This window comes from Erpetoichthys calabaricus, chromosome 15 (genome assembly GCF_900747795.2).
Source record: "Erpetoichthys calabaricus chromosome 15, fErpCal1.3, whole genome shotgun sequence".
NCBI classification, from domain to species: Eukaryota; Metazoa; Chordata; class Cladistia; order Polypteriformes; family Polypteridae; genus Erpetoichthys; species Erpetoichthys calabaricus.
The window spans coordinates 23,308,517-23,334,608 of NC_041408.2; the positions used below are offsets into that span (position 1 = coordinate 23,308,517).

The window sequence follows — 26,092 nt, forward strand, 5'->3', positions numbered from 1 at the left end:
ATTTTGATTTCGCTTATAAGCCAATCATCATCATGAGCCAACGAATCGTCATGATCCATGAAAACTCGTTCCTTTCACATTCACCCACAGTGCTATACGTCCTCACAAAAGTGTATTGCACTACAGCACAGAAATATTGAACTGTGCCAGCTGAGATATGCCAAGATAAGCTCACAGTTTTCCCAGACCCTGTCTGTGACGATGCTGGTTCTGCTCCATGCTCTCATCTTACTTCTAGAAGCCCTCGATCCCAACACCGCCGGTAATGTCACCAATGAGCTAGGCAGTGAAGACATCAACCATGAAGCAAGGGGATAGTGCGAAAAGTGCTTTTATTAAAAAAAAAAAATCAACAAAATCAAAGTGTTCTAATAAATAAATGCAGTGTCTCTCGAAGTTAATAAATAATTAATCCAATAAAAACAAGTGACTGTGGAGGTTAAAAACACAACAGAAAAAAAATCCATTAAAACAACGAGGTTAAAAACAATGGGTGGAGGCAGTCTTTCTTTAAACATCCAGTGCTTACTTATTCCTTACTGGCGGCTCCCCTGCTTCTCCCCTAATGGGCCCCACAACAGGTTAGTTAGTCACCCTACCAGCAAAATGCAGCTCCCTTCAATTCTGGTCCGGTAGCCCTCAGATCCCCGGCTATGTCAGACCGAGACTTGAGTTCCTTCCCCAGCAGCCAGGGTGCTCACGCTGGGGCTCAACACACCCAAAGCCTCCTCGACTCAGCTTCCTTCAACGGCCAGTCGATCCTTCTGCTAGTCACTCCAGCTCCTCAAAACTGCTCAGCTGGAGCGACCGCTTCAATCTGCCCCCTCCAAGAGTTGGCCAAAACACTCTTTCGGGGTTCTCCTACCAGCTGCAATAAACTTTCACGAGCCTGCACTCACTCTCGCTCTCCCGCACCGGCTTTCTCCTTCCTGCCGCCTTCTTCTCCATTAACCCCCGTTCTCTTTCTTCTCCCCCTCCTGACCGCCTCGCGCTTCTATTATATACTCAGGGGACTTGGATCAGGCATGGCAAGCAGCAGCTCCCGGCAACAATTATGGATGCGGACGACTCCTTACCTGTGCACTTAAGCGAGGAATGTCCGCATCACGAATTCACCCGGGAACCAATCCGGCCACACTACCACACCCCCTCTCTAAGCCGAGTGTAGGCGATTATTCATTTAAAAAGTGGCCTTTGATCTGAGCTGTGGACCCGCAATACCACACTATCCCACAGGACACCAACACAATGGTAATTAAAAGACATTTAGATGTTGTTTGCAAGTCAAATGTAAACAGACTTGTATGGAGTGCAACACTGCTATTTGGTAGATTTTTTTTTTCTGGCTCTCTCCACTCAGCAGTTGTCCCCTGCTCTCAACTCTTGGGATTTTTCTTTTATTTCTGACTCCTGTTGAGACCCTAGCAAAAGTTCATTGTTGCATTCACTAAAGTTTCGTTTCCTTTGTTCTCCTGTGGTATGTTGTAAAGACATCACTCTGGAACATGGACAAATTTATATGATGATTAGATTGTGAATATTTAAAAAGGAGATGACAAGGAGTAGCTACAAGTGTGTGCAGAATTTTATCCAAGATTTAAAAAAGGAACTTGGCATGTGACCTGGCGGACATACAGTTTTACAAATACAACATTTTTAATGAGCAAGAATTTTGCCCCTTTGGGGGGGTGGAATCAGATTTATAAAACTGGGTGTACTCATTTTCACACAATTTAACTTTAAGTCAAAATGATCTTGTAAATGTGCACACAGAAACATACCTCAAACTGCACTCTGAAACAACTATACATAGTCATATGCTAATCAACCAGTTGCACATGCAATCATGATGACCTTCGTTGACCGGTGGAGCAGCCTTCTTCCTGATGCATTGAGACCCCGCCACTTGCACTGAAGAATCTCTGGCTGAACTTGGCAAATGACCATGCAAAAATCATGTACAGCATAATAACCACCCCCCGCCCAACTCCCCTCTTGTACTGGGGGTCAGGGAAACATCATAAGGAACCAGCATCAGAGAGGTAGCTGCTATACCTGGCACATGTAATGCCATGATAGTTACCTTATCAACTAGCTAGCCGCCACGAACAGCACCATAACATTGACTAAAACTACTCTGCCTCAAAATAAAAAAAGACACTATATAAGAATGACTTGGGATTGGGGGGTGGTTGGGAGGTCCCAGTGGACCTTTTAATGTTCCCATTAGATTAAATATCCCATTATATTAAAGCATGCTGGCCACGGAGCAAGTTATGCTTAAACACTTAATGCACTTTTGATTTGACACCCTGTAGTTCAAGTCTCGTATTACAAAGAAGGACAACATTAACAGACTAAAAGGAGGGCTACAGAATGTGAAAGCAACAATTTGAAGAAGTCATGCTTTCTGCTTTAAAAAAAAATTCCACACTTATGATTCAGCGATTTTATAATGTCAACTCTTAATTGATTAACAGATAGGTTGTTTGTCCAATGCCACCAACCCTGTCACCCAATGTTTCAGGTTAAAAATCTACACTTCAGCTAGTTCCTCCATTTGAAAGGGGTCTCTTCATGTGTATTCCCCCACTTAAAAAGGAAAAGGCTGCGTATTTTCACTAAACAGAAGACTGGCTGTTACACCTGAAATGAAAGCTATCTAACCAAAAAAAGTCCAGTTTCAAAAAACTCAAATTTTCCATCATTTGAAATAATCAAACTGTAATGCATATTCAGTGTATCTGAAATTTGGAAATAAATGCAACATGTCTACCAGCACAAAAGAAGATGAAAAGAAAGTCTGACTTCATACAAGTGGAAAAAAAGTACAAAACATAGCCAAGGTTCTAAGTAGCAATAAAAGTCACAAGCACAAATCACAACACAAGGTTAACACACCATTACTAGCACCGCCTAATTCCACTACAGAAACATGTAATGCAAATAAAAGGCCACTTTACTTTTTACTGTAAAAGATTAACATTAGTGACCTTGTGCAGTACTTTGTTTTAAAAGGATCCACTACAGCTCATAGACTGAATTTGTATTATTTATATAAGATTGTTGTAACTTATCTAATGGTCAAAAATACTGAAACATTACAATTGTATAGATATTATACTAGGTAAAATTAACTTAAACAAAAGAACAATGACTGGAATTTATTCTACTTAAAAAAACATTAACAATTACTCGGGTATGGAAGTTTAATAGGGAAAAAAAAAAAAAAGAACATTTACAGGAATATTGTAAAACCCTAAAATCTTCAGAGGGTATACAGGAGAAAGCATCCACTAGTATAATACTCTGAATGGAAGCCCTGTACATTCAGAACTTTTCTGGGCAATCCCCTCATTTAAAATGTACTAAATCTAAACCTGCACATCGTGAACATGTGGCAGGAATACAAGGGGGTCAAAGATAAGCGCTACAATACAAGGAAAGAACTTGCTGTCCTGGAGCTGTGATACCACACTCTGCAGTTACTGTCTCCTCCCTCCCCATCAACTTCCTTTCACATGAATGTATCCCATTTAAAACCCAACTGTTTTCTCAAAGAGAAAAATTCTAATTTCTCAAATATACAAATGTAGAAAAAAAGATATTTCTCATTGCAACAAAAGCATGTTAATGAGTCAAAAATAATGATCCATTAACATTGATTTACAAATGTAGCATGTGCTGGATAGCATGTTCTGTTACAAGAGATGAATAATAAGCAACAGCCGGCAAGAAAATATGATCATCACAATGACTTCACTTAAATCCAGTTCAAATCATAAGTACCTGTATATGTTTCACACAACACTCCATAAAAAATTATAATTGGTAGCAACTTACCTTAAGAGAATCAACAAGATCCTCCACCAGAAACAGATGGCGAAGCTCTTTCAGTGCACAGTTGACACGACCAAGTGCAGCATCACTGTATTTATGAACAAACTCCTCAGAAACTGCAACATCAGATTCCAAATATGCCCTGGAGCAGATAAACAAGATGGTAAGTAAAACTGAGCTCTAAATATCAGGGCCATATGGTTTCATATTATTTATCTGGTCAAAAATATTGTTGTACTTCCTGACATGGTGAAAATCTAAGTTAGTGACAGATGTACAACATCCTCTATCCAGCAGAACTTTGCACAGCAAAAAACCAATCTTCAAGCTCACATCATCACTGTAAATGAATGCACTCACAAATCATAAAGGCATTAGTGTTGATCAGCTGAATTCTTAGTATAGTAATCTCATTATCTTTTGAGTTAGACCCGTCAGATGAAGGCATGAATTTATCAGAACACCAGAACTACACATAGAAAACTTCAGAGTTGTCTGCTCATATGCGTTATGTTTATGTGAGGCCACACCAGACTACTTCAAAAATACAGCAGACTGCCCATGTTCAGCACTTCTGATACTCTCCTTATTGTGGCACAGATCCCTCCATATGGAATAGAACAGTAAATAGATCAAAATGGTGCCTGGGGGAAAAACACTTGTATTTTGACAGCATACATTATAAGCCCGAAATGTGCAATGGATATCTCTTGCATGCACCACGAGGCATGAAATGTTGGTGATGAAAGATTTCCACACACAAAAAGAATGTAAAGCAAATTCAGAGCACTCTCTTATTTTACTAAATAACTAATCAAACACTGACCTTTTATTTCAAATATTATTTAAAAAAAAATAGCAATCAAACACACTGTTAGCACAAGTATTCATCCTTTCAAGTTTACACAACTGTGTAAAGATTACAATTACCTTCCATTCTGGAGTACTAGGGTGTTGTACCGTGTTAGCCATTATGAATGTAGAGAAAAGCCAAGCAAAATGACACCTTTTATTGGCTAACTAGAAAGATTACAATATGCAAGCTTTCGAGGCAACTCAGGCCCCTTCTTCAGGCAAGATGTAATCGATTACATCTTGCCTGAAGAAGGGGCCTGAGTTGCCTCGAAAGCTTGCATATTGTAATCTTTCTAGTTAGCCAATAAAAGGTGTCATTTTGCTTGGCTTTTCTCTACTTCCATTCTGGCAAATTCTCTGCATGAAAACTCCAGAGTCAAGGCTTTAAACCTGATGGACTTCCAGAAATGAAGATGAAAAAGCATTCCAAAGACTTCAGAGATCATATAATATACACATACACACATAAGGACTGCGGTGGGTTGGCACCCTGCCCAGGATTGGTTCCTGCCTTGTGTCCTGTGTTGGCTGGGATTGGCTCCAGCAGACCCCCGTGACCCTGTGTTCGGATTCAGCGGGTTGGAAAATGGATGGATGGATGGACACACATAAGGAGAACTGGGCAATACAAGCATTTCTATATTCGTGTGTGTTGCCATCTCATTTATCAAGAAGTGGACCCAACATTAAACAATACAGACTATGCCTATAAAACATCATCCATCAAAACTGATGAAATTTGCTGGTAAACCAGAGTAGAAGTCAAGCACATCTAAAGCGAGTATAATACTGAGATGTATGGGAGGGTGGCACAAAAGAAGCCACTATATTAAAAAAAAAATTGTAAAAGCAAATCTGGAATTTGCCACGAGAGGAACCCAATTGAAATGTAATAAAAGGTTTTGTGGTCAGATGAGACAAAGATATTGCTTTATAGCCAAAATTCAAAAATATGCTGCAAAAATGTAACACGATCCATACCTGTAGAAATACCCCATCTACAGTGAAATATGGTGGTGGCAGCATTGTGTTGAGGGGCTGATTTTCTTCAGAAAGAACTGGACATGTGACTAAAATAAATGGAAAGTGGTAGAAAAATTCTGCTGAAAAACAAACCTGGGAGAAAGTTAAAGCTTTCAGCAGGAAAAAGATCCCAAATATAAGGCCAAAGCAGTCTTGGAGCGGCTCAAGGGCTAAAAGTACCTTGATGGGCCTTACAATAACCCAGTAAAAGCCCTGATCTCAGTCCAACTGAGGGTCTCTGGCATCATTTGATAACTAGACAAGCATCACTTGACTAACCTGGGCAACCGGAAACAAATCTGCTGAAATCACTCCTGAACAGTGTGCCAAGCGGGTATCAGCTTACAGCTATTGCAGCTGTAAAATGTGGCTCAACAAAATACCAGAGTGGAGATTAAGCACATATAAATGAGAACTCCACACTTCCTTTACTCCTTCTTATGACCTTTGTAACTTAAACCAATGTCACTAAGCAAACAACCCAAACACTTTGAAATAAAAATAAAACAGAACAAAGTATCAGTGATGGAGTACCTTTCTGGGACACGGCCAGCTATACACTTCCTAAGTCTTTTTATATTGAAATAAAGTCACTACAACTCAAATCCAATCATGGTACTTGGAGTGGAGCTAATCTAACCTAAAACTGAACATAAGATCCTAGGATGCATCTGCTTGCACACAAAACTCCAGTGTGACATACTAGTTCATACATACTGAACATACAGGATACATGCTCAACACTCAGAATTCACAAGCGCCTGCCTCTGGTGCCACAGTAAACTAACCAGACCCTTAGTGATTTCTACTTTAACTGGTGTGTGCGTCAAAGCGACTTTTGACTCTGCTAAGGGTGACATAGTGGTGCAGTAGTAGCGCTGCTGTCTCACAGTAAGGAGACCTGGGTTCGCTTCCCGGGTCCTCCCTGTGTGGAGTTTACATGTTCTCCCCGTGTCTGTGTGGGTTTCCTCCAGGTGCTCCGGTTTCCTCCCACAGTCCAAAGACATGCAACTTAGGTGCATTGGCGATCCTAAATTGTCCCTAGTGTGTGCATGTGCCCTGCAGTGGGCTGGTGCCGGTTTTGTTCCTGCCTTGTGCCCTGTGTTGGCTGGGATTGGCTCCAGCAGACCCCGGTGACCCTGTGTTAGGATATAGCGGGTTGGATAATGATTGACTGACAGACTAAACAGATTACTAAACCTGCAAACACACAAAATGGATACCTCCATAAGATTTCAGGGTCAAATCTTCATTTTGCCAACTTATCCACAAGTTTTTTTTTTCCTTTTTCATTTATATATAAACTGTAGCAAAGGAACTGCATTGCTGTGTATCCAGACAAGGTGCCCTGCAGCATATTTTTGCAATCGCTGTGAAAGAAGGAAAACCTTAGGTGGCCTGGCTGGCTCCCTTTTGGATTTACTTCTTAAATCTACTTGGTACCTGCCTGCCTCTGTGTACAGATAATTGGAAACTACAAACACCATTTTCTTACATATAGCATCTTTCTATCAGGAAACTCCATTCCAAGGAGCTTTACAATAAGCAAACATTTCGTACAATTACTAAATTTTCTAGAATCACAGCAATGACAGATACTGTATATGACTTGTCTAGTGTCGCACAAGGAGTTGGGAGGCAGGGACTGAATGGCAACGGGAGTCAAAATTTAAAGGCTTTAGCCACCACCCATGGCCTGCCATGTTAACGGTTATTTTAAACAGAGACATTCAAATGGAGAGGAGTGTACTCAGCCAAAGCTGCTGCAGAACATACTGCTTGAAGAATTTTATCTGTCTTGTAAATGCTAAAGCAAAGCTGTATATTCTTTAAAAAAGTCATCTTAATTTTAACCTCAGACCTACATACAGTAGAGACTTAAATATTCAGACATGGATATTACAAGATTATTTACACTACCAATATGACGAGACTAAGCCTCAGGGTGATCCAGTTGATTTAGCCCAATGTTGGCTTTTCACTTTTAGTTTAATGAAGCCTCTAAAGGCTACTTGAAGTGTTAAGTGCATTTTAAATGCCACCTTCATTCTCCTGGATCCATTAGGATAAAGATCACTGGTCAATACAAACTTTCATACCTTTTTATACTAATTAACGTATTTACAAAAACATTCATGTATTTAATGCACAGTAAATAACTGATTCAGCTTAACAAATAATTTGACCTGATGGGGTCTCCATAGTTGTAACTCTTTATAGAAACACAATTAAAATTGGTTCACAAAAGGAGAAAAAAAAAAATGGGAAAAAATATATGATCACCAGAAGGAAACACTTTGCCAACAAATGTACTTAAGCTCAGCAATATTTAAGTCAATGGATTTCAATGTATTATTTCACAGAAAATGTTTATACACCTTCTATGTAAGGTATATCTTGACAGGTTTTACCTGCCATGTATTTTAATGCTTGTATATGGTTGAGATAACATTAAAGTTTACTTTGACAATTAGTTTTACGGATTACCTTTGTCATGTGACAGAGGGAATACCAAATGTGAACTAGGTATTAGCCAACAGTAGATACATTAGATTAAAAATCATTAGCCGTTTTTAATCACTCTCTTCTTATCGATTCAATTTTTTTGAATCAACATGTTGAAAATTGATTTTCACAAAACTAAAGCAGTTGTTAAATCTATTTCATGAAGTATGTTGAATGATTTTCTCACCAAAAGAAACATGTAAATTACTAATAATATGTATAGACAACCTTTTGGCTAGCAACGTTAAATGCAGCTTGATTCGTGAGCAGCTTTAATCTGCATTACTCCCACAATGAACATACTGTAACTGTGACAAGCAGTTCTGTTCTGTTGGGTGGAGTATTCCTTTAATATACGTTTATTTTAGCAATACTTCACTAAATCAGATATTGGTCAATTCAAGCCTGTACTAATTGTAGTTATATTTTAAATAAGTATAAATCAAAATGATGAAACATTCAACTGTTGCTTTAAAGTAAAGTAGTTCTAATATTGGTGTACTTACTGACTAGTGCTGTGGGTTTTCAAGCTGTGCAATACATGAACAGCTCACAGCTGATGCATGAGGGGAAACTCACAAACACATATACACACAAAAATCACAGCAGCTTATCCCATTTCTCTGTACTCAACTTTGCTTCAATTCCACCACTCCACTCAGTCAAACAGTGCTCCTGCTGAGACGCTTCATACCCATATTTGTCCAATGCCAATTGAAAGTCTCCCTCTACTTACTTGAGGTCTAAAGTAGCAATTTTTATTCCATATCAAACCATCTACTATTATTATATAAAAAATATATAAAGTGCATTTGTCTTACCTAAGAAAATCAAAAGACACAAATCACACTTACACAGTAACCACTTGTTAAAAAACAATATTAATGGATGGACATTGAAAAAAAAAATAACACCTTTAGTTACATGTACCTAACCAAGGTTCAATAATTTTTTTTTTTTGTTCTTTATTTCGCCTTATACAATTTCTTGTATTAGGAATTTGTTAGTTTTCGCATACCCCTTGGGGTCAGAGCGCAGGGTCAGCAATTGTACAGCACCCCTGGAGCAATTACAGGTTAAGGGTCTTGCTCAAGGGCCCAGCAGAGTAGGATCTCTTTTGGCAGTGACGGGGATTCGAACCAGCAACCTTCTGGATACCAGCATAGATCCTTAGCCTCAGAGCCACCACTGTAATTTACTACAGTGTTACTACTGTTAGCAGTAAGCCGAGATTCAAAATCTTGTGCTACTTTGAATTACTGGGTTTAAATTAGTGGGAGGCCCTGACCAAAATTTTGGGATCCACAGCTTAAACATATTTGAAAACCCCTACAATGAACTATTTACATTTAGACAAATTATACTTTTATCAAAATGGCACACTGTAAATTAAGAGAACATATTTAGAAAAATTAAGTTAGCTACTTTGTTTTCGTAGTCTCAGAGGTTTTTAGTTTCACTTTTTAATTATACTCATTAAAAAAGCTACATTAGATAATTTGAAGACAATCTTTAAAATCTAGCTTTATCTTTAAAGATCAAACCTCAGAAGGGTTGTTGCCAAACCCTAGCACCCATCCCCCATTTGAAAATCCCTGCTTTACTGCAGTCTATTAAGGATTAGTTTATGGAAATAGACATGTCAACTTGTTGATGTGTTGTTTGGAAAATGTATTTTTTGAAAAAAGGCAGATATTATTTTGAATCAAACTGAATCACAAATCATCAGGTACAAATAGAGAATCGAACTGACAAGTTACCATCAAATCACAGCTTTAGTCATCAATTCAATTAACTAAATTACTATAAAAAATCATTAATTTTTACCCAAACGGATTGGTCTGTCAAGACTTTCCGGTTGAAGGATAATCCTGCGGTCCATACTGAATGCTTTCTCTAAAGGAAGACTTATTGCAGCATTGTACAAGAAGTGTGTTGTTATAGTTGAAGACCCACAGAGAGTTGGCTGTGTGTACTTTCCACAATGCTTGGGAATCTTTGTCACCCGTCTATATAGCTAAGAGTCCAAACTGGATAGATGTCCATAAAGAGTAGTCTAACTAAACAACTGGTTATTGTTAATTGCTTGAAGTTAGTAAATTATCATGAATGAACAAGCAGGGATTGATATTCTAAATTTAGAAATCTTAAAAGTACACTGAAAAAAAAAAATGCCTTAAGTATTTAAGTTGAGAAAGAACCTGTATTTTTTAAAATAAAAAATGTATTAGAAAGAGGGACAAAGGGAAAAATTTAGGTAAACTTTAATAGGATATACACTCCTAAACACACAACAAATGCTGAATACAACTTTTGACGTGATCTCAAATGATGTAAGCTGAATTATTCCTTAAATAAAACAAACCCTTATTCTTACACAATTTAATAAACAAAATATAAACTATTTTAATTGCCCAACAAATAAATCTGTTGTCACTCACTTGAAAGGGTGGCCCTCATCGGACTTCTGAATTGCCTGCACAACACCCTTGTATATCCTGAAACTGATGGTGACGGACAGAAGGGCCAGAGCCAGGTAGGAGATGACGCTAACAATACTGCACACCGTCAAAGAGAGGAGCAGGAAGAGGCTGGCTCCAAAGACTATGCCAGTCTTCTTGATGTCACGCCAGTACAGGAGATCGACCACTGGTGAAAAGCAAAAGGAGGGAAATTTTTTTTTTTTTTTTAATACTAATATTTAAACAAAATATACACACATTTAATCTGTAGTGTTTCATCAGGGATTGTGCAAAAATGAAAACTTCACAAAACTGCTTTAATGGTTAAGTCTCCCATGTGAAGATAGACGAGTTCAACGTGAAAATGACAAGGAATATTAATAGAGACAGGACCCTTTAGAAATAATATTACTTTGAACATCTCAGTTTCTTATATGTAACAGTAACAAAAAAAGCAGGTCCATTTGATAACACTGCAAAAACTACCCATTCAGCATCATGGGGGCAAGAGCCTATCCCAGCAACATCAGGCACAATGCAGAAACAAACCATGGACTGAGCACCCAGTTATGGCAGGATGTACTCTTGCACACACTCACAAGAGTAAAGTCTTTGGTAATGCAGAAAGAAAATACAAGTACATCCACAGTGGAACCCATTCAGACGCAGGGAGGCCGTGACCAAGCTCAAGATTTTAAATCCAGAATACTGAATCAGTGAAGGGGCAGTACAACAGCTGTGACACTGCCATGCATGCCCATTAGCTTTTGCTCTTCAAAGTACAGCATGAAAAAAGCCCACAGCTGCCTGGGGACTCCCAGCATCGCAAGATCTATCACTCTACTTTTAAATGAAGCTTTAGGCCACTGCCAAGAATAACTCTGGCTCACATTAACCTTCAGCGTGTTAAAGTTCATGCCTCTTAGTTTAGTTTCAAGTGAATAGCAGTAGCTATCGGAGGACACCCCTGCTATATTTTACTGGAAATAACTTCAGTCAAAAGGTCAATAACTAGTGATATATTGTTTATGATTATAATATATATATCTCAAAACACTGTCACGAACACAAAGCAGTCTGCCTTTCAATTCTAAACAATGTCTGAAACTAGAGACAGACTTTTTAAACCAGAACTCTTGTTTAACTGCTTTCTTTGAGGGAGTTTAAATATATCTGGGTAATGTCTGCATTCATCTCTTTTAGTCTGTATAATGTTTTAGCTCAAATATTCCTCAATCTTCATTGCATGTATATTATAGTACCACAAGTATGAAAAAAATGCTAAAATAAATGTTCTCAAATGGGGAAAAAAAAAAAAAAAAAAAAGCTGTCACCAGAAAATAACATGCAAAAAAATGCATTACAAGTGCAGCTACATGGCAATTTGATGACTACAAGAATGACTTTATATAACAATTAACTGATGAAGCAAAAACAGGTTGACATAGATGGAATACAAAGACTTCCAATGTAAGATTAATCTTTAATTCTTCTGTCCAGAAATTAAAACCAAACACAATGAACTAAAAATCAAAAATTTTAAACTACCTTTCTTCACCTGACCCTTTGTGTTATGTTCAGTAAATAACATGAGGTACAGTGTCAGGTGTCTTTCAAATTACTAGGGACAGAAGCTTCTAAAACCAACAGTAACTGTCAGAGTAATCTGCCATGCTTAAAGTATTACTTTCACTACAATTCAAGTGTAATTGGGCTACTACAGTGCTTTAAACTAATAGAAATTTAGGAATGGGAGTACAGTACACATACCACTCTTGAATATGACAGCATGTGTTTACAACTTAAGAGGTTTAGAAATATTACATTTGGAAATATGTTTTAAAAAGATAAACGACTTTTAATCAGGAACCTTTACACCATAGTAAGTTTTATTTTAATTTGACCAGACTGCATTAAAATATAATTAAGGCATTTTATTCAATAACTATTCAAATCATTAAGGGAACATTTTTAACTGCCTATGTAAAGTTGGCTGAACTGAATGTCCGAAGTCAGATGAACTACAAAATGGAATTTTAGCACTAAACACACTTGCTGCATTTAAAAACAAATTTTCCTCAATAATAAGAAACAAACTGAGCATCCACAGCAGCACATGGTTTAAATCTTGTAAGGCATTTAATCCATCTACCTACTCGTTATCCTGAAATTGTGATCCGGGGATCACAGAATTAAAGACATCAAGTCGAAAGCATACCAATAGCACATAACACGTCCGTCTATCGCGGATACAATTAATGGAAAAAACGCGACCTGCTGAATTTATGCTCTTCTGGAAATGTGTTTATATGTTCATTACTTGCACAATTGCCAATAACGAACTAATTGTTTTTCTTTCCTCACAAACTGATCGCGTTTTACTAACAAGCAGCTGCTCCTCCACTCTGTCACCTTGACGGAGGCGTCAGATGCCAAAAACACAAAGCAAACCAGAATGCATTTGTTCCCTTCTTTGACCAACATAATTTCAACCTTCGGGCTCTATTATCAGGAGTCAGGCTCTTGCACTGCACGACATTGCCAAATTAAATAACGTTAACGGTAGACCAAGGGCGGGGACAGCAAACTGCCATAGACGAGAGAAGAGCGGAGACATTCATTAATATTCAACCGCTGATTTTCAGTACGCCTCCATGTTTTTGAGTGCTTGCATCAACAGCTTTGCCCTTACGCTGTAATAAAACTGGGGCAGAGGAGACCCCTGTGGCCGGCGACATTTAGTAGCCATGCACGGTAGCATCTGGTCCAGCTAAAAATAGTCCCGAGCACGATAACGTGACTGGCATACATATCTCCACCGGGCACCGCTAGGCACAAATTCAGCGGTACTGAGCACAGCCACTCCCTTCGTCTTTATCATTTAGTCTGAAAGGTGTTTCCCCTTATGAAACCTGATTCACAGCACTCCATATACATGCGCACCTAGCCCACCACCAATACAAAAAAAATTACACCTTCTCTATTCAGACCGCTACTCTGCACAAATGCAAGCATGGCGCCTCACGATTCCCTCGAATCTTTCCATTATGGACGCTTAACCGGTACTTAGCAGTACCCATATTGTCGAGACACTAGAAAGATAAGCAAGCTTAAAGCGACATCACGTTTCTTTTAAATCCAACATAAAATAATAAAGAAAAAATAATCATCACAATTATAATAACTAACCGCATTTGGCATCCATCTTGAGCCTGTCTGCATGCGATCGGCTCCGCAGCACAGCTGACCAAAAAAAGGAGGCCGCTTTCACTTCCTGCTAGGTCACGGGGAAAGGGGGCGCCCACCAAGACTACACGCTCAGCGCACTTCCGGTCTGCTTCTCGCGAGTTAGCGGATAACCAGACACTAGACGGCGAAAGTAAACGGTGGTACACCTACACTGAGCGGCTCCACAACACAGGCACACACAAAAGGGAAAAAAAACTGGAAAAGCGCAAATGAAATTTTACAATTAATATTTTCGGAAACCATTGTCCAGGCTATCTGTAAAAGGTCGGAGTAGTGCGATCTGAACACGTTTTTATGTGAAGGGATTATATCATCCGTCCACGGCACGCTTTACTGCTGCTGCTCCGTTGAAAAGAGAAAACAGGACACGAGTCAAATGCAAGAAAAGCGACCTTGCACCTTAGTGATGGCGATTTTTCACCAAAATTGAAACCTGGAATGGTATTTGAGACTTTATTGGAAACATTCTTGATTAAAATGCAATATGTTTGGTGTTGCATATACAACAATATCGAAAACGGAGATTGCAGTGTTTTACTCAAAACCCCATTACACAGTGCGAACTGCCCCGCGATGGTCCTCTCGCTGCAGTGCACAGGAGCTGCTGCTGCCTTTAGTTACACATTGACAGATGCAAGACTGGGGAGAAACATACTTAACAGGAGACGAAAGAAAAGAATGTCACGTTTTATTTTTGCTTATACTGTATGAGCCTTAACGTTTAAAAATATTTATGTATTCTCATTTTCTCATTCTCATTACTGGGGTATGCGGTTGCTAATGCAACACTCAGCATCATTAAGTAAACAGTAATGTCCATCTATGGAGTCAATAGCAAATACAGAACGGAGAAATATCTATAAAAACAAAGGAAATAAAAGTGGAGGGTATAACAACATTTCGAACTATAGCACTAAAAAAACAAACTATTTCAATATTTTACATGCAAAACAGATTACTGGTATTAGCTGGCAACATCCAAGGGACAGATTACTGGTATTAGCTGGCAACATCCAAGGCAGCCAAGAAACGTGCCTTTGATAATTGAAAAACAGCATCAGTGGGGAGAATGCAAATTCTGTAATAGCTTTCACAGTATAGAGCTGAAGATGTCAGTCTGTTATTCACAAAAACAATGTCTGCAGAATTAACAACACAAGATACAAACCTCTCGAGAATAGTGCCCAACTTTATTTGAAAAGCATAGTAACGTAGTGTCATGTTTTTGGTTATACACTGACACTACCAGAACTGGTTCAATCATCTTTAGTGATAATGAAATCACAGCTTGAGAAGTGTACAGATGTTTAATAATTACTGCTAAAACATCAAGTTAACATTGCCTCCTGCCCCAAACATAACATTGTCAATTCTCTGGCACACTACGCAAGTGAAGTCAGCCTGCTAAATACTTCATAACTCTGTCATGTTATCACAAATATGAAATCACTTGCACTAGATAAAATATGAAGTGGTATTTCAACCACAGCACTGGGATGTCTGAGGGTTATGAGTTTACACTACGCCTGCGTTTAACAGATTTCAAAGTCATTGACAGCAGATGGCAACTTGTGAACTGTGCAGTCACTAATTATGCAACATAGCATCCTCAAACTTTCTTAATGCAATTCAGAATAGCGGAGCACTTGAACCTATTCCCTGCAGCACTGGGCACAAGGAAGGAACCAGCCCTGGAGATTGGCAGTCCATTGCAAGGCTCTCTTATGTACACACCAAAAGTCTTACATGGGACAATTTGGAATTATCGATTAACTTAACCTTTACTCCTATCCTGGAATGAAACTCCATGCAGATAATGGGAAAACATGCCAACTCTACATGGACCACGACTGGTGTGGGATTCAAACCCAGGCTGCTTCATGTGTAAAATGGCAGTCCTGACCACTGCACTTACGTTGCTGTGAAATAAAAATATATTTTACACTCTGACAAACTGTCAGCTTTTAGCTTCCCGTCTGTTTTTTTACATGTTCATCTCAGCCCTAACAGCTACATCAGCAAGTACGACTTGTTCACAAAATTAAAAAGTGAGGAGAATGGTATATAAGTAAAATGTTGCATTTGGAATTTACTACATGCTTTATCAATGTCTGCAGCACTTAGTAATGATTTTTTTTTTTTAATTTATACAAAACCTTTTTCTCCCAACACATTTTTATACAATTGTTTGCAACTTGCCTCAAATTAAAATGAAACCTGATAAATAGCCACTAAATCCCTGTCCCTCAGCACTTTCTAAAGTGATACCCTAATGCATGTCGCACCTAACAAGACAGTGGAACATTTGCTTGCCTGCATAAAAGCAAACAGTTTCGCCTTGTTGCAATGCAGTGTAGAAGAACAAATCTGGACACCCAAAAAAAAAAAAGTTTTATAATGTTTGGCAATTGTGCTATTAAAATATATACGTCAAAAGATTCTACATGTTCTCCCCATGTCAGCATGCATTTTCTCCAGGCATGCCAGTTACCCACAACAATTTTCAAGTTTCTAGGGATTGTTAGGAAAATCTTAACAATGCAACATACATCTTGTCTTCTTTGTGTAACATTATAAATGACTTGACCAAAAACACATTTTCAGCTGACTGCTGACTGAGACGGCAAACAGCAAATAAGTTTTAATTCAAACATCCCAGGTCTTCGGCTTCTGACCTCCCTACAGGGCAAGCCAAAACCAGAGTGTCGCCACTTAAAGCAAAGGGAAGCCCATCATGTTGCTGCAATTTATGTTGGGGTGTTGCAACATTAAATCTTTCATCATTTCTTCACTGTTATCACTTCACTGACAAAGGGCAATATTATTTCTGTCTCTAACAAAAAGAACGACCAAAGTCTAAGGACTTTACCCTTTCTATACAGCACACAGAAACTGTTCACACGTCAGATAGAGCAAGTAAATGAACCAAGTTAAAAATCATTTGGCCCTGTAAATCTGGGGTCTCTGGTATTTTTTTTTTTTGACTCGGAAACACATTTTCAATCTCCTGTACACACTTAACTTTGGTTTGAAAAGCATGGTGCGTTTTTGGAGCCCAGGTATTACCTGAACAGTTTTAGGAGCTCACACTGAAGCCCCAGGTATGATAGACAGGGGAGAGTTCAAAAACTGCCAGACACTTAATTTTAAGAGTTTTCAGTACTAATCTGTGCTGCTAACCATAATACTTAATCCAATGGCAATTGTTAAAAAGATGCACAATTCAAACTCGAGTCAATTTTTCTCTTTGCTTAGTATGCTAAGCAGAATTTAATCAGCAATACAAAAAGTGTCACTTCTTACTTAAAATGTTTACATCAAGGGGAATTTGACACTTCATAATTAAACATTCAAAACTACAAATTAAAATAACATACTGAAATTGAAATTAATATTCAACCTAACAAATACCACTGAAAGAGCTTACCTTGGTCTTTCCAGGGTTTCTGCTTGCATTCCATCTCCGATACTTAGAAAATTTATATCACAACTTTGTCAATTACGCATTATAACTCCAACAGTCAAATTAACATAAAGCCAGCCTCTAGCAAGTAGCCCCAGGACAGGACGTGATGAAGTATTGGACAACCCAAACTCTTTAATCAAAGAACTGCACCAATGTCTAGCCAGGCAGATTGCAAAGGACTACAGCACTCGTACTGCAGGGCTTGGGTCACCTGACTGTCTGCTGGCGGGGGGGTTATTGGTAGAGGGTGCAGAGACAATGACGCAGCGCAATCACCAGCTAAGCTTCTCAGAGAGAGGGGCTCAATGCAATCTCCTTATTGCAAGCAGTCTTTTTTTCTGGTAGTGTATGAGTAAGTCTGTGCTGAACACTTATTCTTCTTAAAGAACAAAGCCATCTGAAGTGCCTATTTTGTACAATGTCCATCTTTACAGTAAGGGAAAATATTCAGTTTCAATTGTTAGTTTGTGTGTCTTGGGATGAAATTAAAACAAAATTGGTATTCTATTAAATGAAAAAAACAAGCCATTCAGCCCAATAAAATAAACAATTTAAATATATATCATTTGCTCTCATAGTTGTGGAGCTGTGAAGCAGCCCCTTAAAACAGTCAGTCACTAACTGAATCCCCCACCACCCCAAACAAAAAGATGCAACAGGATACTTAGTTTCCTCTATAGCATAAAACAGGTATCACCATTACATGAATGAACAGTTTTTGAGGGTGTATCCTCAGCCACTCAGTGTTTGGCAGTATGCTACATATCTGCTAGATACTAACTTTATACAAAATCTAGAACAAGAAAGTCTGTCTTTCTCTACAATTCCCATCATGGTTGACATTGACAAAATCATTTTACTTCAACTCTTGCTAAAGGTTTAATAAATGTAATTATAATTTTGTCCACGGCTAAATATAAACCAGAATTTGCAGTTTAAGTTTAAACACAAAGTATTATTACACACTCCTTGAGAAATATATTTAAAACAGAGCCATGTCTTTATACATAACTGGAAAAACCTGACAATCCTTGTGTTTGAAATTAATTAGTGGGATGGGGGAGGGCTGAACACACACTGAGGAGATGCGGTCTGATCAGCTGCGGTCTTTCTGCTGCCTTGCTGTGTGTTCTGCTCGTCACGCACTGCGCGTCAATCATTTAAAAGCCTGTACAGCAGCTATCCTTTTGTCTCACTGCCTTGTCTCTCGTGACGTTAAAGTGTCTTTCGTGGGACGTCAAATTATCTTCCGAGAAGATCACTTGATCATCTCCTTCCAAGCCTTCCCAGATTTTTTTTTTTTTATAATAGACAGATGGGATTAAATTAACATGATTTTACTATATTTTGCATATTTGGCTGACAACTGTTCTTAATCCCTCTTAGAAACAAAGCATGGGTTTGAGTCAAGTTTATTTAGAATCTAGGTATTTTATGCAGTATTTTGAAACAAAAAATTATTCATACATGAGTACTACTACTTTACTACTGTGGTTAATGGAGTGCAAGACTAAAAACACACCACATAAATGAAGAAGTCTTAACTTTTGTCAGAAACCACATACTTAAATTAATTGACATAGCTACTTAAAACTAAAAATAAGTAAAACGCATTTGAAATAAAGTGAAGAAACTTCAATTGCAGCAAAAGCACAAAACACTGTTTATAAATGTATAACATTATAGACATAAAATGTCACTGTGCCTTTTAATATGATTGATATTTCTTAAATAGGATATACAATTTGCTAGTAAAATAAATCTGCATTCACCACACATGTACAGACTAAGGACTTTCTTCCTCAAATCAGCAGTCTAACAAATTCAAAAGTAGTTGAAAGAGTCAAAGGATATATAATGTACAAAGACTTGTTTACTTGCTGCCAAATATAGCTAAACAGAGGACTTTATTTATATTCTTAAAATGTTTGTTTGTGCTAGACATTTGCTCCAATCTGTAAATTGCAGATTCCAATAGCTGAACATTTCAGGTGGGTTAAAAAAAATGTAGCACCCATATACACATTCTAAAGGGGTTCACTGGGTCAACTCTCCCCCATCTTAAAGTTGCAATGCTAGAAAAAAAATGCAAATTGGTAAAACTCAGTGGTAAAGTGTCTGATACTACATATAGTATCTATTATAATAATATTATATATATATATATATATATATATTATATATATATTATATATATATATATATATATATATAATATATATATATATATATATATATTATATATATATTATATATATATATATATATATTATATATATATATATATTATATATATATATATATTATATATATATATAATATATATATATATATATTATATATATATATATAATATATATATATATATATTATATATATATATATATATATATATATATTATATATATATATATATATATATATATATATATATATATATATATATATATATATATATATATTATATATATATATATATATATTATATATATATATATATATGACCTATATTTAACCCATCAGCTGAAACTGTTTGGTTTTGCTGTCACCGGAAACAAATCTTGCCAAAGCAGCTCCATAAACTGTAAAAACTTAAAAATAAACCAATACAATAAAAATTGATGCAATCAAAAGAAACATCTTTAAAAAATACAAAGGTTTTTTGTTTTTAGGAAGTCAAAAGTGAATGCAAGCTGAGTCAATCAATTCATTTATAGTGGGTAGTGAAGAAATGAAGGGGACATTTGCCAAGTTTTTAACTCAAGATTTAATATATGCCTATCTGGATGACTTTTATAGTTTTGGATTAAAAAATAAGATTTTAGCAATGCATTAAAAGATTAGTTTTTTATTTTGCGCTTTTTATTGTACGTCTATCCTAATCCAATTGAAGGATTTTTTTATTATGGTTTTGTTTTTTTGGTGAAAAGTAATGCACTACAAATAAAAGTTTGAAGCAACAAATTTACATTGACCTTGTTATTCCAGTTAGTTCAATATTACCAAAGAAAACACATTTCAAAGAACCATACGCCTTTCAAGAAGTATTCTAATCCTGTATTCCACTGCATATTGAACAGCAGGGTCCTCAAACACTTTGTTTAAATAAAGGCATCACTGTGCCCCTGTGAAGCCAAATCTTTTAATACCAATGATGAACCTCTAAACTCAACCAATAAAGTTGTCGATGATAAATATTATTGATGTTGTACAGCAGTGGCCAAAAGTTTTGGCAGCAACATAAAAGTGTTTTGGAAAATTTACAGCTTCAGTTTTTGTGGTGGCAATTCACATTGTTTTCATTTATCCATCCATCCATCCATCCATTGTCTCCCGCTTATCCGAGGTCGGGTCGCGGGGGCAGCAGCTTGAGCAGAGATGCCCAGACTTCCCTCTCCCCGGCCACTTCTTCTAGCTCTTCCGGGAGAATCCCAAGGCGTTCCCAGGCCAGTCGAGAGACATAGTCCCTCCAGCGTGTCCTGGGTCTTCCCTGGGGCCTCCTCCCGGTTGGACATGCCCGGAACACCTCACCAGGGAGGCGTCCAGGAGGCATCCTGATCAGATGCCCGAGCCACCTCATCTGACTCCTCTCGATGCGGAGGAGCAGCGGCTCTACTCTGAGCCCCTCCCGGATGACTGAGCTTCTCACCCTATCTTTAAGGGAAAGCCCAGACACCCTGCGGAGGAAACTCATTTCAGCCGCTTGTATTCGCGATCTCGTTCTTTCGGTCACTACCCATAGCTCATGACCATAGGTGAGGGTAGGAACATAGATCGACTGGTAAATTGAGAGCTTCGCCTTGCGGCTCAGCTCCTTTTTCACCACGACAGACCGATGCAATGCCCGCATTACTGCGGATGCCGCACCGATCCGCCTGTCGATCTCACACTCCATTCTTCCCTCACTCGTGAACAAGACCCCGAGATACTTGAACTCCTCCACTTGGGGCAGGATCTCGCTACCAACCCTGAGAGGGCACTCCACCCTTTTCCGGCTGAGGACCATGGTCTCGGATTTGGAGGTGCTGATTCTCATCCCAGCCGCTTCACACTCGGCTGCGAACCGATCCAGAGAGAGCTGAAGATCACGGCCTGATGAAGCAAACAGGACAACATCATCTGCAAAAAGCAGTGACCCAATCCTGAGCCCACCAAACTGGACCCCCTCAACACCCTGGCTGCGCCTAGAAATTCTGTCCATAAAAGATATGAACAGAATCGGTGACAAAGGGCAGCCCTGGCGGAGTCCAACTCTCACTGGAAACGGGTTCAACTTACTGCCGGCAATGCGGACCAAGCTCTGGCACCGATCGTACAGGGACTGAACAGCCCTTATCAGGGGGGCCGGTACCCCATACTCTCGGAGTACCCCCCACAGGATTCCCCGAGGGACACGGTCGAATGCCTTTTCTAAGTCCACAAAACACATGTAGACTGGTTGGGCAAACTCCCATGCACCCTCCAGGACCCTGCTAAGGGTATAGAGCTGGTCCACTGTTCCGCGACCAGGACGAAAACCACACTGTTCCTCCTGAATCCGAGGCTCGACTATCCGACGGACCCTCCTCTCCAGGACCCCTGAATAGACTTTTCCAGGGAGGCTGAGGAGTGTGATCCCTCTGTAGTTGGAACACACCCTCCGATCCCCCTTCTTAAAGAGGGGGACCACCACCCCGGTCTGCCAATCCAGAGGCACTGTCCCTGATGTCCATGCGATGTTGCAGAGGCGTGTCAGCCAAGACAGTCCTACAACATCCAGAGCCTTGAGGAACTCCGGGCGTATCTCATCCACCCCCGGGGCCCTACCACCAAGGAGTTTTTTGACCACCTCGGTGACCTCAGTCCCAGAGATGGGGGAGTCCACCTCTGAGTCCCCAGGCTCTGCTTCCTCATTGGAAGGCATGTTAATGGGATTGAGGAGGTCTTCGAAGTATTCCCCCCACCGACCCACAACATCCCGAGTCGAGGTCAGCAGCGCACCATCCCCACCATATACAGTGTTGACACTGCACTGCTTCCCCTTCCTGAGACGCCGGATGGTGGACCAGAATCTCCTCGAAGCCGTCCGAAAGTCATTCTCCATGGCCTCCCCAAACTCCTCCCACGCCCGAGTTTTTGCCTCAGCAACCACCAAAGCCGCATTCCGCTTGGCCTGCCGGTACCTATCAGCTGCCTCCGGGGTCCCACAGGACAAAAGGGTCCTGTAGGACTCCTTCTTCAGCTTGACGGCATCCTTCACCGCCGGTGTCCACCAGCGGGTTCGGGGATTGCCGCCACGACAGGCACCGACCACAGCTCCGGTCAGCTGCCTCAACAATAGAGGCACGGAACATGGCCCATTCGGACTCAATGTCCCCCACCTCCCTCGGGATGTGGTCGAAGTTCTGCCGGAGGTGGGAGTTGAAGCTACTTCTGACAGGGGGCTCTGCCAGACGTTCCCAGCAGACCCTCACAACACGTTTGGGCCTAACACGCCTGACCGGCATCCTCCCCCACCATCGAAGCCAACTCACCACCAGGTGGTGATCAGTTGACAGCTCCGCCCCTCTCTTCACCCGAGTGTCCAAGACATGTGGCCGCAAGTCCAACGACACGACCACAAAGTCGATCATCGAACTGAGGCCTAGGGTGTCCTGGTGCCAAGTGCACATATGAACACCCCTATGCTTGAACATGGTGTTCGTTATGGACAATCCGTGACGAGCACAGAAGTCCAATAACAAAACACCGCTCGGGTTCAGATCAGGGGGGCCATTCCTCCCAATCACGCCCTTCCAGGTCTCACTGTCATTGCCCACATGAGCATTGAAGTCTCCCAGCAGAACGAGGGAGTCCCCAGAAGGTATGCCCTCTAGCACCCCCTCCAGGGACTCCAAAAAGGGTGGGTACTCCGAACTGCTGTTCGGTGCATACGCACAAACAACAGTTAGGACCCGTCCCCCCACCCGAAGGCGAAGGGAGGCTACCCTCTCGTCCACCGGGGTAAACCCCAATGTACAGGCTCCAAGTTGGGGGGCAATAAGTATACCCACACCTGCTCGGCGCCTCTCACCGGGGGCAACTCCAGAGTGGTAGAGAGTCCAGCCCCTCTCAAGGAGATTGGTTCCAGAGTCCAAGCTGTGCGTCGAGGTGAGTCCGACTATATCTAGCCGGAACCTCTCAACTTCGCGCACTAGCTCAGGCTCCTTCCCCTTCAGAGAGGTGACAGTCCACGTCCCAAGAGCCAGTTTCTGTAGCCGAGGATCCGACCGCCAAGGTCCCCGCCTTCGGCCACCACCCAACTCACACTGCACCCGACCTCCTTGGCCCCTCCCATAGGTGGTGAGCCCATGGGAAGGGGGACCCACGTTGCCTCTTCGGGCTGTGCCCGGCTGAGCCCCATGGGTGCAGGCCCGGCCACCAGGCGCTCGCCATCGAGCCCCACCTCCAGGCCTGGCTCCAGAGTGGGGCCCCGGTGACCCGCGTCCGGGCAAGGGAAAACGCCGTCCAAAATTGTTTTTCTTCATAGGAGGTTTGTTTAACCGCTCTTTGTCTCATCCCTCACCTAGGACCAGTTTGCCTTGGGTGGCCCTACCAGGGGCATAAAGCCCCGGACAACAGAGCTCCTAGGATCATTGGGACACGCAAACCCCTCCACCACGATAAGGTGACGGTTAAAGGAGGGGTTGTTTTCATTTATGTTTTTATTATTCATTGCAAAGAGCTTTATTAGCATAAAAAGTTAACTATCCGAAAAAAAAACCATTTTCACTTATTTTGGCCCTGGCACAAAATGATCAGCTAAAAGTGTCCAGCGAGTGCAAGGACTGTCTCCTCCTGAGGAGGCAACTACAGAACTGTACGGCCACCAGTGCAGAGCTTGGTCAGTATTGGCATTAGGTGGGTGATGAGAGCATCTGTACACACAGTGAGGCAAAGACTTCTGAACAAAGGCCTTGTGTCAAGTATTGCAGCAAAGAAGCCACTTCTTTCCCTGAAAAACATCCAAGGACAGACTGAAATTCTGTAGGTAGGACAGCAGAAGATGGGTGCAGTTATTTTTTGGATGAATCCTCCTTCCGACTGTTTGGAACATCTGGAAAAATCGATTGTCCGGAAAAGGAAATGGTGAACGCTACCACGAGTCCTGTGTTGTGCCAACAGGGAAGCATCCTGAGACAATCCATGTGTGGGATTGCTTCTCATCCAAGGGAGTGGACCCACTCAAACTTCTGCCCAAGAACAATGCCATAAATAAAAAATTATATCAAAACACCCTCCAAGAGCAACTTCTCCAACAATCCAGGTGCAATTTCGTGATGATATGTGCACTTTCCAGCATGATGGAGCACCATGTCACAAGGCAAAAGTGATGAAGTGGATCAGAGATCATAACATTGAAAGTTTTGACCCACAGCCAGGAAACTCCCCAGATCTTAATCCCATTCAAAGCCTGTGCTCAGTTCTCAAAAAGTGGGTGAAAAAACAGAAGCCCACAAATTCTGATCAACTCCAAGCACTAAAATGGAAGAATGGATCACCATTACTCAAGATTTGGCCCAGATGCTGATATCCAGCATGACAGAGCAAACTGTAGAAGTTACAAAGAAGGGTCAACACTGTAAATATTGACTCTTTACATAAATTGGATACATTTGCGAATAAAAGCCTTTGAAACTTATGAAATGTTTATAATTGTTCTTCAGTATACCATAGAAACATGTACAAAAAATAATCTGAAAAGTTTGCAAAACAAAACATCTGTTGCAAAACTTTTGGCTACTACTGAAGTCTAAAATATTTAGCTCACCCCTCCCCAAGGTTTATAATGATTGAAATGTTTTTGAAATTCAGCTGGTCACAATGAGCATTAGAGGCACATTACATTTATCTGCAGTTTATCCTAATAAAGGTAAACTTATTTTGCCACGTATAACTCAGAAGCAGTTTTACCGATAGTACAGCTGTTTACAAAGCCTTAAATAATCTCACTCAGTCCTATATTTTGGAATGCCTGTCACCTAAGGTGTAAGCTTAGATCTTCAAATGAGTGTCTGCCTACAATTCTAAGACCTAAACTTAAAAGAAGTGGTCAGGTAGCCTCCTGCTGTTATGCACCTAAAATATTGAATAGTTTAGCAATAGAAATTCACCAGGCTAATACGGTGATTTTTAAAAAAACTGCTAAAAACTCATTATTTTAACATGACTTTCTCATAGTTACATTTTAGTGTAACCCCATTAAGATGTATATTGAATTATCATTTTCATTAAGGATCCGTAATCCAAACTAATCCCTGCTATGCTCTGTTCTTTTTCCAGTTTTCTGTGGTGTCATTGTGCGCAACCACCACCTGATCAAGGCACCGTGCACTCCCTACATTGATGGATTGAAGGGAGTAGCCCCAGATGTCCACATGACCATCATCATCAAATTCTTTCATATGACGCCTGAAAGCCATAAGGACCGATTTAGATCATTTATGTTAGGTAGAATGTCCAATGGGGGGCTGGGTGGTGTCTTGGCCTCAGAACCACTGCAGATTATTTTTTTCCAACCCTCTGGAGTTTTTTTTTTTTTTTTTTTTGTTTGTTTTTTCTGTCCTCCCAGCCTTCTCAGCTTACTTTACTTAGTATTGCATAATCTTATTTTTGTTTCATATAAACTTTTCTTTCTTCATCTTGTAAAGCATCTAGTACAAGAACAGAATTA

At 40.1% G+C, this 26,092-nt stretch overlaps 1 protein-coding gene across 6 annotated transcripts in view; it reads right to left on the minus strand.

Moving 5' to 3' along the window:
• LOC114665605 (reticulon-4-like) overlaps positions 1–26,092 on the minus strand; it is an 85,296-nt gene that overhangs the window by 8,091 nt on the left and 51,113 nt on the right. For 4 of the 6 annotated variants that reach the window (XM_028820200.2, XM_051919669.1, XM_051919670.1 and 1 more), the window contains 2 exons: positions 10,665–10,872; positions 3,844–3,982 (listed from right to left, as the gene is read on the minus strand). In XM_028820200.2, the coding sequence (XP_028676033.2) occupies positions 3,844–3,982; positions 10,665–10,872 (347 nt within the window). Of the gene's footprint in view, positions 1–3,843; positions 3,983–10,664; positions 10,873–13,874; positions 13,999–17,361; positions 17,579–26,092 lie in introns of those variants that run through there. The other 2 variants (XM_028820203.2, XM_028820204.2) reach the window with 2 other exon arrangements.